The 14891-nt window shown below is 40.9% G+C and overlaps 1 protein-coding gene across 1 annotated transcript in view; it reads right to left on the reverse strand.

The window, feature by feature from the left end:
* The window catches only part of LOC134346844 (kinesin heavy chain), a 146359-nt gene that overhangs the window by 67179 nt on the left and 64289 nt on the right, over window positions 1-14891 (reverse strand). The window contains exons 7-9 of the mRNA XM_063048589.1: window positions 11410-11497; window positions 9739-9863; window positions 4436-4540 (exon numbers count right to left, since the gene is read on the reverse strand). Coding sequence (XP_062904659.1) covers window positions 4436-4540; window positions 9739-9863; window positions 11410-11497 — 318 coding nt within the window. The remainder of the gene's footprint in view (window positions 1-4435; window positions 4541-9738; window positions 9864-11409; window positions 11498-14891) is intronic.

Genomic DNA, 14891 nt, shown 5'->3' on the forward strand with positions numbered 1-14891 from the left:
CCTACATTCATTATTGAAGGAAATGCTAAATTTCAGTTAGAAGCTAGTAAAAATAAAGATGCAATTTTTTCCCCATCCAAGTTCACGGACCCATGGACCCCATGTTAAGAACCCCTGATGCAGAGGGGCATAGCCCTAATGTGGCCCCAATGGCATCGGCATGGCAGATATAAATTCAGTTATCACTTGTATATTGAAACATACAGTGAAATGCGTTGTTTGTGTTAACAACAAACACAGCCGAAGGGTGTGCTGGGGGCAGCCCACAAGTGTCACCACACAATCCAGCGCCATCACAGCATACCCACCCCGTTCAGCAGATAAACACAAGGATGATGTACATAGTCAGCATGAATGAGTTAGACCCAACAGGTCCATTTCTACAACTACGGTTCGATGATTTTCTTGAATATCCACAAAGAGCAAAACAGATTGTTTGAGTTGTCCTCAACTTCCTATCACAAAATACTATGATCAAATACCACTAATACTTTAGAATCAGAATTAGGTTTATTATCACCTGCATGTGACGTGAAATTTGTTAACTTAGCAGCAATACATAATCTAGCAAAGAGAGAAAAATAAATAAATAAATAAATACATGATAATAAATAAACAACTAAAACAACTAGATGGCGAAGATGGCGGCGTGATGCAGCATGCGCCGCCACTTCAGTGGTGACGTCTGTTATCTGTCAAGTAGGGGACCGTGCACAATTCTGATTTGAGGGAGACGGACATGAGAGTACGGAGGAACATCTGGAAAACTTCTGAAATGCCCGCTTCACTGCCGCTGCTACTGTGTGGTCCGGAATCTCTGGAGCAGAAGGCCCTGAAATCCTTGGTTTTGCTTGTTTCAGCAGCCGGGGCCAGGTCGAAGGCACTCGGCAGAGGATGGCGCTCGGGAGGCCCTGTATCGGAGAGGCTGGTCGGGAGCTCGAAGTTTTCGGACAGATGGGTTCACTGTCAGCTGTGGTCGGCTGCTTCCAAGGCATCGGCAAGTTGACAGTGCCTGGAGGTTTATGGCAGGGAGTTTCTCCTTTTTGCCGCCTGCTATCGGAGACTTGGGAGTCGATCGATTCAGGGACTTTTGAGACTTTATTTACCGTGCCCATGGTTTGTTCTTCATCAAATTATGGTATTGCTTTACACTGCTATAACTATATGTTATAATTATGTGGTTCTGTCAGTGTTAGTCTTTGGTTTGTCCTGTTTTCTGTGATATCACTCCGGAGAAACATTGTATTATTTCTTAATGCATGTGCATTTCTAAATGACAATAAAAGAGGACTGAGTGTTCTCATAATCTAAATCAATTACATATACTGAATAGATTTTAAAAAACATGCAAAAAAAAGAAATACTGTTTATTAAAAAAAAGTGAGGTAGTGTCCAAAGCTTCAGTGTCCATTTAGGAATCAGATGGCAGAGGGGAAGAAGCTGTTCCTAAGTTGCTGAATGTGTGGCTTCAGGCGTCTGTACCTCCTACTGATGATAACAGTGAGAAAAGTGCATGCCCTGGGTGCTGGAGGTCCTTAATAATGGACACCGCCTTTCTGAGAACCCACTCTCTAAAGATGTCCTGGATACTTTGTAGGCTAGTGCCCAAGATGGAGCTGACTAGATTTACAACCTTCTGCAGCTTCTTTCAGTCCTATGCAGTAGCCCCTCCATACCAGACAGTGATGCAGCCGGTCAGAATGCTCTCCACGGTACAACTATAGACATTTTTGAGTGTATTTGTTGACATGTCAAATCTCTTCAAACTCCTAATAAAAATCTAATTTAGATTAGCTAACAATATAATTCTGAGGTAACATTAATTCTGTTTCTCTCTCCCCACGGGTGCTACCTGACCTGCTGAGTATCCTCAGCATTTTGTTTTTATTTTAGGTTTCCAGAATGTATTGTGTTCCCTTTTTAAAATTACAATTAAATCTAGCTTGGGATTTCTCTGATCCATCTGAATCATTGGAAAACTCACAGCGCCAGAAAAAAGCTTCCAAGATCTAATTTATATCAGTCACTCCTAGACCCACTTGACAGTGAGATGTACAAGTGAAAAATTCACAACTGAAGCATTCAAACTCTCTCATCTGTGATCCTGCATAAGTACACCCATCATTTTATTAAAATGAAATTCTTATTTTTGCAAAGACAGACTTTCAAATGTGCAAGTGGGATTAGGAATAGACCAACAACTCAGTCACTGTGACTGCATGTTTGTTGCTATGGAATTACGCTGCATTTGTACTTCTGTGCAGATCATCTTTTGAACTGAAGGAATTAAAATATCACATCGTGTTAAGTTAAATAGTGAGAGGCTTTTTTTTAAATACAAAAAGAACTAAAATCAAATTGATGAGCAAAAGTAATTGGTTTCCCAAAAATAAATACTGGTTACACAACAGAGCTACGAAGCCCCACGAGCACAAGAAACAGCAGCAGGAGTCGGCCATTCGGCCTGTCGAGCCTGTTCTGCCATTCAATAAGATCATGGCTGATCTGGCAGTGGACCCAGCTCCACCTACCTGCCTTGACCCTTAATTTCCCTGCTGTGCAAAAATCTATCTATTTCTGAAAGATACTTAAATAAAGTAACCTCTCCTGCTTCCCTGGGGAATGAATTTCCCCAAATCATGAGAATATGCCCCCTAGTTCTAGTCTCCCCTTACAGTGCAAGTATCTTTCCTTGCACTGTTAGGGGGGACTAGAACTAGGGGGTATATGCTTCTATCTTATCTATCCCTTTCAGAATTCTGTATGTTTCTAAAAGATTCCATCTCATTCTCTTGAATTCCAGTGAGTATAGTCCCAGGCAATTCACTTCTCTCCTCAGAAGCTAACCCCTTCATCTCTGGGATCAGCCTGACGACTCTCTGCTCTGCACCGCCTCCAAAACCAGGACATCCTCAAGTAAGGAGACCAGTACTGCACACAGTACTCCAGGTGTGGCCTCACTAGTACCCCGTACAGTTGTAGTATAACCTCCCTGTTCTAAAACTCAATCCCTCTAGCAATGAAGGGCAACATTCTGTTTGCGTCCAAGTCAATTGGTTTCACTGAAACTGAACTCACGTGGAAATTACAGTGGAGAAGTAAAGACTGACAAGAGTTTCAACACTCTGTCACTGTAATATCCTGCAAGAGGACCACAAACTTTTCATTGGGTTTGGAGGTTTGTGTGTCTCAATGACCCAGAGCGCTATGTAGGCTGGAGTCAGGGCTTCATGCTTTGACTCTTGGTAGGGTCACCCATACTAAACAGGCCAAAGGGTAGAGGCCAGACTATGAGTGGTCCACCAGTCTTCCACGTCCATGGGTTCAGTCCAGGGCTAACAACCTGACTAGTTAAACAAAACCGTTACGGAAACAGCAATGAAGAATCCTTCTACGTCTGTGTGCAACAGTATGCCTGGGTCTCCACCCAGAGCTTCCATAACTGACGGTAGCGAAAACAAAGAAGTTGTTACTGGCATGATGAAGGAAGCCCTAAACACCACTGGAAAGTCAGAGGTGAAGGACCTTTAATGCTGCCCTGACACCAGTGTCGTAACAGGCAGTGAGCAAGTCAGTCACCGTAATATCTACGTGAAACAGCTATGTTTAAAGTTCTATAATCAATTCAAGTTTGCAGACTGCTGCCACCATAGCATCTAACAAAACACTCATATCCTTGGTATTATGAGCTTTGCCAGATAGATTTCGTCTTCAACCATTTCTAGATCTTTCTGTTATTAAATAAATCTGTGAGTCAATTAAAACTCCAGATTCAACTTCATTTCCTGAAACCTTTAATGTGACATATTACATCCAGACCAAGTCATCTTCTCCAAGATCAAACCCTAACACTTGTCTTCCAATTCATGGAGCTAAAGCAAGGAGAGTCAAGTGCAAAGAAGGCTCAAAGGTCAACACTCAATAAATGTGTAGGAAAAAAATTGCAAGAGAACTTTATAAGGTCTCAGCTTTATCACAGAATACTCTCACATTTCACAATGCTCCAAAACAGAAGATGAACTGTACAAAACTCTACAGTATACATGGTTAAATAATAACTCTAACCTCCAGCCAGCTTTGACCTTTAAATTTATCATTCCATTAATTACATTGTCACCGGATCTACTGAACTCTTGATCGTTAGGCTATCAAACCCCATACACTCAGCCTTTCATTACTTCCTTATCGTTTCCTTCCACAGGTCGAATCATTGTGAGGGTTTATAGAAAGTCCTTCAAAAGGTGCATGGTTAAACAGTTTGCTACCTAGACTGCATATGGAATTTAGTTTAATTTGCCATCATCTTGTCATTAATCCATCAATCAGTAACGTTCAAATATTACCTAATTGAGTAAACAGTAGCTTGTGATAAAAAGTATGGAAGCACAATGAAAGCCAGAATCTTTGCTAACTATAAATTATTGAAAAGACTTACAGTTCCCTCAGCCAGTGCAGAGATCACATTCCCCAGAGCAGAAAGAGACTTATTGATATTTTTAGCTTCATCAAGGACAGCTCCTTCAGCTCCTGTTTTGCTGACCTACAATAAACAGATACAGACAGTTTGTCAAAATGATATCCAATAACTACATCACATTTTTCTTGCATTCGTGTATTAAAGTGATTGGATCAAGTCTAGTGAAGAAACATCTGGACTTTTCTCTAAGAATACAGAACCAGAATGACTGTTTTAATTAACCCTTCACTAGTTTCTTCTTTTCTTTAACGTGACTGACCTTAAGGCAGTTGACATTATTGGCAATAAAAACTGGTATGAATAATGTCAAAATAGGAAATGGAACTCTAACCAATTAAAATGTTAGTTACACACACTGCCAAACTGATCCAGAGCTCCACTTTCGTTCATTGTAGCAAAGGTCATCACTTACAACAAGGAATGAACATTTTGCCTTGATTTTCTTTCTCATTTCCTATCCAGAAATAACTTGAACAGGCAAGAATCCATGCTGGCTCTAACTAGGGAATCAACTGCACAGAGTCAAGTACTTAATCTCAAAGAAGTTCCTACAAGTCCTGGTGTGGCCTTATGAGCCCCACAGCCCTGCAAAAATAGTGAGGTAGTGTTGATGGGTTCATTGTCCATTCAGAAATCTGATGGCAGAGGGGAAGAAGCTGTTCCTGAAACGTTGAGTGTGTGTCTTCAGGCTCTCTTCTCTGATGGTAGGAACGAGAAGAGGGCATGTCCTGGATGGTGGGGATTCTTAGTGATGGATGCCATCTTCACGGGTTATCACCTTCTGAAAATGACCTCGATGTTGGGGAGGCTAGTGCCCATGACGGAGCTGGCTGTGTTTATAACCCCCCGCAGCCTTTTCCAATCCTGGGCAGCAGTCCCTCCATACACCATACATAATACACACAGCAACATATTTTGTCTCACCCTATCAGAGATATTCCCTTGGTTCTATTCCCTAGTTTTAACACACTGACTCAGACATAAAGCCTTATGGAACCAAGATCAGACAAAGGGATTGCAACAAAAAGTTGTATGATTAGGAATGCAAAAATTGTGAGGGCTAAGTCAGCTTCAATATTTCCAGTTGTCCATCAAGGAGCTTTCAACATTAATTATCCAAGATCTTAAATTTTAAAAAAACTCGAGTATCTTACTGTATGCTTGTACGCTTCATGCAACAATGCACTAGTCTGATCCAGTATTTTATCAAAGATTGGGCAATGATATCCTGGGATGAAGGAGTTGCCCCTTTCGCAATGATCGAACTAGTTGAACTAATATGTAATGGAGTTTAGAAAGATCAGAGGTACAGTGGCATGTAAAACTTTGGGCACCCCGGTCAAAATTTCTGTTACTGTCAATAGCTGAGCCAGTAAAAGATGACCTGATTTCCAAAAGGCATAAAGTTAAAGATGACACATTTCTTTAATATTTTAAGCAAGACCACTTTTTGTATTTCTATCTTTTACAGTTTCAAAATAACAAAAAGGGAAAAGGGCCCAAAGCAAAAGTTTGGGCACCCTGCATGGCAGTACTTAATAACACCCCCTTTGGCAAGTATCACAGCTTGTAAATGCTTTTTGTAGCCACCCAAGAGTCTTTCAGTTCTTGTTTGGGGGATTTTTGCCCATTCTTCCTTGCAAAAGGCTTCTAGTTCTGTGAGATTCTTAGGCTGTCTTGCATGCACTGCTCTTTTGAGGTCTATCCACAGATTTTCGATGATATTTAGGTCAGGGGACTGTGAGGGCCATAGTAAAACCTTCAGTTTGCGCCTCTTGAGGTAGTCCATTGTGGATTTTGTGGTGTGTTTAGGTTCATTATCCTGTTGTAGAAGTCATCCTCTTTTCATCTATGGCTTTTTTACAGATGGTGTGATGTTTGCTTCCAGAATTTGCTGGTATTTGATTGAATTTATTCTTCCCTCTACCAGTAAGTGCTCCCTGTGCCACTGGCTGCAACACAAGGCCAAAGCATGATCGATCCACCCCCATGTGTAACAATTGGAGAGGGGTTTTCATGAAATTCTGCACCCTTTTTTCTCCAAACATACCTTTGCTCATTGTGGCCAAAAAGTTCTATTTTAACTTCATCAGTCCACAGCACTTGTTTCCAAAATGCATCAGGCTTGTTTAGAGGTTCCTTTGAACTTTCAGAATAGAACTTTTCAGCTGCAATGAGCAAAGCAAAAGCCGAAGATGAAAAGAGGATGGCTTCTACAACAGGATAATGAACTTAAACACACCTCAAAAACCATAATGGATTACCCCAAGAGGCACAAGCTGAAGGTTTTGCCATGGCCCTCACAGTCCCCTGACCTAAAGATCATCGAGAATCTGTGGATAGACCTCAAAAGAGCAGTGCATGCAAGATGGCCCCAAGAATCTCACAGAACTGGAAGCCTTTTGCAAGGAAGTATGGGCAGAAATCCCCCAAACAAGAATTGAAAGACTCTTAGCTGGCTACAAAAAGCGTTTACAAGCTGTGATACTTGCCAAAGGGGGTGTTACTAAGTACTGCCGTGCAGGGTGCCCAAACTTTTGCTTTGGGCCCTTTTCCTTTTTTGTTATTTTGAAACTGTAAAAGATGGAAATAAAAGAAGTTTTCTTGCTTAAAATATTAAAGAATTGTGTCATCTTTAACTCTATGCCTTTTGGAAATCAGTTCATCTATTACTCACTTAGCTATTCACAGTAGCAGAAATTTTGACCGGGGTGCCCAAACTTTTGCATGCCACTGTACTATCACTGAGGCTTGTTGTTGAAGCCTAGTAATTAGATTGTACAATCATTTCTCCCCCCAGCATGATGCAATCCAAAATTTCACCTAGAAATGACGGCTAAGGAGACCCATTCCAGATAGCATGATGCCTCACACAATACCTGACGAAGCAGATTTCAGGGCACTCTGCATTACTGTTAGACGTTATTATTCCTCTCCGCGCCTTGCAGCAACACAGGCGCTTCTTTAGTAATTTTGTCAGGTTTTTTAAATGAGGCTGAGTTATTAGCTCAACGCTCATCCCAACACGGATGGAAAACGTGCAAGGATCTAGCCAGATTCGAACACGGGACCACTCGCCTCGAAGTCTGGGTGCAGGTGCTGCTACACCAGCGGAAGTGCATCATTGCCTTGAGATTTAATGGTACAGCACATTCTGTCAACATAGGAACACTTAACCAGACAACTGCAAAACACACTGGAGTCTGCTCTTGGACACTCCCAAGTGCCTAGTCTGTGCTCAAACTTACAAGCCCTGAGCAATCAGTGCTCAGTACTGGTCCCTCAGGTAGTATAGCACGTGGCTACAAATGACAGGCAGATCCAGGAGAGTGGCACACCCCAGGGAGGTGGCACAGAAATAAATAATGGTGAAATCTCTCTCCACGCAGCTTGATTTCCTCCACTCTGAGCTCTTCTGGTGACTGGTTGCCATGGGATTTGTGCTCCCAAGGGCAGGACGGAAGATGTATTCCAGTATAACTGGGACTCACACTGGCAGTCTCTTTCGAGGTGTAAAACAGTCATAGTGTACCCCTTCCTTGTTTTTAGCCAGTTTTGCAATTTTTTGGGAGGAAATCTGATGAGACATAGATTAACACACACACACACACACACACACAATGATATCTCAGCACACCAAAGAAAAAGACATAGGTACGTGCGACTGTTTTCTCAGTCCAGAGAACCAGGGAACTAATCCCAGCGGTCAGTTGAGAAGAAGCGCCTTTATGTGGAGCAGCGAAAATCCCTGGAGATCTCAACAGCAAGGGGCTGGGCATGCACATCCACTTAGAATACTTAAGTAAAGATCAATACAGTTTTGCACACAAACAAAAATCAATAGGAGTCAGACACAAAGTGGATTGAGGCATCAAATCAAAGACAATAGTATTAGACAGCAGGGACAGCTTCGGGAATTGTACAAGTATGTTGTTTGTTTGTTTGCTGTTTGTTTGCTTAGCCATTCTGAAAGATGAAAATCATTGTAAAATTTCTAAGCGTAACAATGTTAACTATTTAAAACTTATAGTTAAGTGTGTTTATACTATTCATAGGAATGGGGGCAAGATGTACTTGGGAAATTTTATTTACTGCTCATCTACTAGAGAGTGTATACTGAATCACTGACATGGTGAAGCTACATTTCTTTTCCATCGATTGCGGACTTCAGGAAGGGGAAATTGGGAGAAGACACATCAGTCCTCATTGAGTGGAACAGTGGTAATGGTGAGCAGCTTTACCTTTCTGGGTGTAAAACATCTTAGAGGATCTATCCTGGGTCCAACACACAGATACAATCATGAAGAAGGCACGCCAGTGGCTATACCTCATTAGGGGTTTGAGGAGTCTTAGTGTGTCACCAAAGACACTGGCAACTTCCCACAGATGTATGCTGGACAGCGTTCTGACTGGTTGCATTGCGGAGGCTCCAATGCACAGGATCGAAAGAGACTGCAGAGGGCTGTTGACTCAGCCAGATCCATCACAGGCACATGCCTCCCCGCCATCAAGAACATCTTCACAAGATGGTGCCTCATGAAGTTGGCACTGAGGAGCCTTGCCACCCCGGACATGCACTCTTCTTGTAGCTACCATTAGGGAGGTGGTACAGGAGCTCGAAGACCCACACTCAGGTGTTTTAGGAATTGCTTCTTCCATCTGCCATCAGACTCATGACTCATAAACACTACTTCACTATTCCTCTTTTGCATTATTTATTGTAACTTACAGTGATTTCTATGTCTTGAACTGTAGTGCTGTCACTAAACAACAAATTTCATGGCATGTCAGTGACAGCAGTCCTAATCTATCTGAAATGCTCCTGAAAAGAAAAGCTATCGAGCATCCCCCTCCAAAGGATGCAACAATGGAATGATACAAAAGGCAAATCTGCAAACTGGGTTCTTCCATGAAACACATCACTTAATTTAAAGGTTATGGAATTGAACACTGCCTTTATTATAAGATTACATGTCAATATTGAAAGTTTAAATCAAATGTAAGTGTTCACACAAGAAACTGTTTAAGTATGTTGCCTGTGGTATCACTTACAATAATGAGTTCAAATAATTAATCAGATGTTTGTTCTAATCATTCAGCACTGGCCCCATGGAAAAGAGCAGAATAATTGCTACCCTTTCACTCTACACCAACGGCAGAGGAAAAAATCATTTTTGACAGCATCTTGCTGATGGTTTTGAAGTTCCTTCTCAGACATTAATTAAATCCAGCTCACAAAAGATCTGAAAGTTGTATCTTACCTTTTCACTACCAGCTAAATCCACGAGGTACAGCTTTCCGGAGAGCTTCTTTTCAGTCTCTATGTTCTCCTGTTTAATGTTAATGAGGAAAATGCTGTGGCTTCGGGAGCTGTGTTCATTCATGTCTGCACAGGCAATCAGTCAGTCAATTAGAAGTTTATAAAGAGCGTTACAACACAGTACAGGCCCTTCGGCCCATAATGTCATGCCATCTCTTTAACCCATTCAATGATCAATATAGCCCTTTCCTCATACATTTTCCTATCATCCATGGAACTATCCAAGATTTTCTTGAATACTCCTACTGTATCTGCCTCTACCACCACCCCTGTCAGGACATTCCAGACACACACACCACTCTCAGTGTTTACCTCTGACATACAACCCCCCCCCCACCCCCACAATCTTTCCTCCTATCACCTCAAAATTACGCTCCTTTGTATTAACTATTTCCACCCTGGGGGGAAAAAGTCTCTGGCTATCCATTCTATCTAGGCATCTTATCATCTTGTACATCACTCATCCTTCTTCCCTCCAAAGAGAAAAGCCCTAGCTCACTCAATCTGTCTTCATAAGACAAGCCCTCTAGCCCAGGCAGCATCCTGGCAAATCTGCACCCTCTCTAAAGCTGTCACACCTTTCCTATAATGAAGCAACCAGACCTGAACCAGATATTCCAAGTATAGCCTAATGAAGGTTTTATAGAGCTGCAACTTTAGCTTGCAGCTCCTGAACTCAACTAATTAGTAGTTTGCATGTTTAATAGTTGAAGGGGAGAACAGAGGGCCTGTTCAGGCCTCCACTGGCACTCTGCATCCTACCAGATGCAGAAGAATGAGCCAAAACAGAGATACAAAATGTGGTCATTCACCCTATTTCAATGCCTTGTGTTTTACAGGGCTCCCATCAAACACCTGCTTCGCAGGACAGTGGTCAAATAAAAACAATGCAAGTCCAAGCAGTTTGTGAACAAGAGCAAACATCTTTAAAATAATTCACCATTCCAAGAATACAAGCTTCAATTAAGTTTGTCAATTGAATGCAGTTGCCATTTCAAATTATTATTTTTTGGACAGACACAAATAAAATTAGATTTAGAAGTATTTTGTCCTGGAGATAATACTTCAGACATCTAAGGACAAAATTAAAAAGACCATTTCACCAAACAGACACACTTAATTCAATGACCATGAATTATCAAGCTAAGTACTAACGTTGTGTTTTTCCACAGCAGTGACTCATCTCTTTAGACTAAAGATCTCTTTCCATTAAAGTCCACTTAGTCTGCAACATATTTGACACGTTCACCTCAAAGAATTGATGTTCTTCTCAAAATTCGCAGCCAGAAAAGAAGCTGAAAATTCTTCCCTACCCCACCACCCACAAAATTATTGTCAATGGTGGTCCAAGGATTTGCTTATTATTTATAATGAGGAAATTAACTGCCTCTTATGAAAGAGATCCATTTTAAGAAAGAAGCCCTTCAGATAATATCAGCCAGGATATTTACAGTGCAATATTCTTCTCAGAGGAATTTACTCCTCTGCAGAATGTTAGTTTCTTTCTCGAAGGGAGTAAATTTCAGAAGTTACAGAACGTTAATTTCATTCTGCAATGAAACCAGATTCCACAAAGCCCGCAAACCAGCAATAAAAACAAGGAAAAACTTACTGGTAACAGCTACATGACGATTCGCCTTTCCTTCGTCAATAACGTCCATCACCTCTTCAGGACTAGAAACAAACCTCTCCGTACATCCCTTTTAGAAAATTGTTAAATAAAAATATTAGTGGAAAATTTCCAAAGACTTGCAAAACTAACAAACTAAATAGACCTTTTGACAGTTAGAAATCAAGTGATATTTTTATAGCACTCTTTAGCAGAAAATTACACACCTAAATAATTTTGGGCAGCAGCTGTTACTTATGACTAATATTTGAAAAATATCCAAAAATGAATTAATAGCGTGGCTCATACATTGAAATATTAAATCAATTCCTTTTAGTTCTACACTTTCCCAAATTATCTCTCAGGTTTTTCAGAGAAGGGCAAAGAAGTTAATGAGGAGGAGGTGTTCAGCTCCTGGAGTCCAGCCTGATATTCACTAAGATCATGGCTGGACATTGATCTATATCTACAAGTTCATATTTTCACCATCTCCTTAACAGTTGTAGTTAACAAAATTGTATCAATTTCAAATATAAACAATTGGCTGGTACCAATTGTCATTCGCTAAAAAGAATTCCTAACTTCCACTAATTCCGCATTCGGTGTGTTCCTTAACTTGGTTCCTGAAAAGTCTGGTGCTAATTATTATAATTATGCTCAGACCTGGCCCTAGATATGCAAATCAGCAAGACAGTTTATCCTCATCTACTCTTACTTTCCCTTATTATCTCAAAATCTTCAGAGTTCCTTTATCTTCCAGGTTCATTGTACAACTGGAATGAAATTGACTCATTTGAGCCTTGAACGTGTAGGTACCATTCCAGTGCACTCCATCTGAGGTTAACCTGCCCCTCACCAATTGTAATACACAAAGAATACTCAACGTCTGGGCTGAATGGACCTTTGTAGAGCAGCAAGATAACATTCATTTCCGTGAATAGAAAAATGGGATTAATGTAGAATTCATGAAAATGCGTACGTGATTATCTGGGAATCCTAAGGGTCTGTTTCTGTGTTATATGACCATTTAATTCCCTACAATATAAAACCAATGTTCCATCAAATTTTTGAGTATTTCTATAGTTATCAATGGCCTGTCATGATCCATGCTTATGGCTGCAGTCGTCTCTTTTGGTCACTGCTGGTTCTAGATTTTCACTTAAGGATACGAGCAATGTCTAAATGTCCTAAAAGGTCTAAATCAGGGGTTCCCAACCTTCTTTATGCCATGGCCCCTACCATTAATCGAGGAAGTCTGTAGATCCCAGACTGGTCTAAATCTCCAAAATGAAATCCACTTACAAGAGTTTTGCCTATTAATTTTAACTCATTGTTTCATTGTAATTTATGACTTCTATCAAAATAGTACGGTCTCTCTTTGCATCTTCAACAAAATTGGGTATGAACTGCTTATAAGTACAGTATGGTGCTATGGACTCTGTTTTGAAGAGGCTCTGTTACTCTAAGCTGCTAAGTTGAGTATTTCCTGCCATCCAGCTGACTTCCCAGCCAGGTGAGTTCACCCTGTGCCTTCCTTCCTCGGGCCCTTTGTTCAGGAATTCCACCAGCATAACGCCAGAGGAAAAATTAGAGAAATCAGTTTATTCGCTATGTTTCTATAATCTGGACACATTGCTTCAGCGGGTAACAAAAGCAGATTTATTCGTAATTTACAAAAAACTAAAGACATTAGAAGCAGAATTTAGCAGGATCATGAGAAAGGATGAGGAGAATGTGAATAGCTCCATGGCTCTTTCAAAGAACCAGCACAGGTACAATTGTCCCTTTGTGTTGTTCCGGTTATTTCCAATGATTGATTTGGCATCATCCTGGCAGTGACAGCCTGTCAGTCCTCGAGTCAAAAGACTCAGAGAAGCGACACTGAAGACCGTAATATCGAAACAGTGAGCTGTGGTCTCCCGTTCTCGTTGTTGCAGGAGCAATATCTCCCTCTCTTGATAGTGAGAGAGAGCCTGTCTGAGATACCGAAGTGCTGGGATGGACAGTAGTTTTTGATGGACTCCAGATCAAGGGGGCTTTTGCTATTGCTTTCATGGTGGGGGGGGGTCAGTGTTTCGCTGCCGCAAGTGGGGGGAGGGAAGGGGACAGGGACGGTTGATGCTTTTGCTGCTACTTGTGCGTGGGAGGGGGACGGGGGCTTTGGAGTTCTGATGTTTCTGCCGTTCATTCTTTGGGGTTTTTACTGTTTCGTGGATGTCTGTGAAGAGTAAGAATTTCAGGTTGTATACTGTATACATTTTCTGATATCAAATTAAACCACTGGACCACACTGTCGTGCAAGATCCATCATTGCAAAGATGCACACATTTAAATTGGTTATTGAACTGGTTTGGCTAAAGCCAGACAGCAGTACGGCCACGGAGTTAATAAGCGTAGTTGTCTTAGTTTCTCTAATCAATATGATACCAGTCTGCGATATCACACAAACCCCTTGTATTGATTTTCCTTTATTATGATAGATGAACCACTGAAGCAATAACTAAATCAAGTTAGCCTCAAACTATGCTTAGAACAGTTTAAATTTGAGACCATAAGGGTGGTTTAAAGGTAGCTAATCTTGACAACGAAATAAATCTGTACACTGCCCCCATTACTTACAAAATAATTTTTATCCAAACATCTGGAAACATCATAGGAGATTCTCTGCTTTCTTAAAATCCACAACTATTATCTAATCTGCATGAGTGCACTGCATACAGGATCTATTTAATGTGAGAGTATTTGCAAAACTTAGAACATTGAATTTTGCCATTTCAAATTTCATCTGAAAACCCTCATTGCCAACAATTTCTATCTTTGCATTTGCAGTGAATGGAATTTGGAACAGTAATTTTATGTCAAATTATGGAGGGAGAAAGGCAAGCCGAGAAAACCTGCATCAGTAGCTCCCGCTAAAAATTAATGCCATAATCACAAGTTCCGATGTAGGTTCTCGGCCTGAAATGTTGATAGTTTATTCTTCTCTACAGATGCTGCCCGACCTGCATTTTCAGTGTGTTACTAAAAAGATGACGCCTTATCATTTTTCAGAATTTAGGGCATTTAATAGCCTGAACACAAGTGAGACTAGAAATATAATGTTAAATGGCAACAGAAAAATTAATTTGAAAGCTCATCCTAAAAATTTTGATTATTCCCACTTCTTCTGGTAATGATTACTTTGAGACATTGGTGCATTGCGTACATTTTGATCATTTTTGAACCAACTGAAGTTTAACTAATGCATTACAATCATAAGAAATTCAAGATTGTTATCGTTGCAGGGCCAATACTGACTCAATCCAAACAATGAAGCTTTCATTCAAGACTGGGAGGAAGCTGGGGTTGAGTTAGGGAACAGGTTTTGCTTTAACAGCCCAACCTGTAACAAATTTTGTTTCTTAGCTGTAGTTGTCTGACCAGCTATCAGGCAGGAAACTCACCTGACTGGCCTGAGACTGGACAGGAGTTGGGAGTAGGAATTG

This window comes from Mobula hypostoma, chromosome 5 (genome assembly GCF_963921235.1).
Source record: "Mobula hypostoma chromosome 5, sMobHyp1.1, whole genome shotgun sequence".
Classification (NCBI taxonomy): domain Eukaryota; kingdom Metazoa; phylum Chordata; class Chondrichthyes; order Myliobatiformes; family Myliobatidae; genus Mobula; species Mobula hypostoma.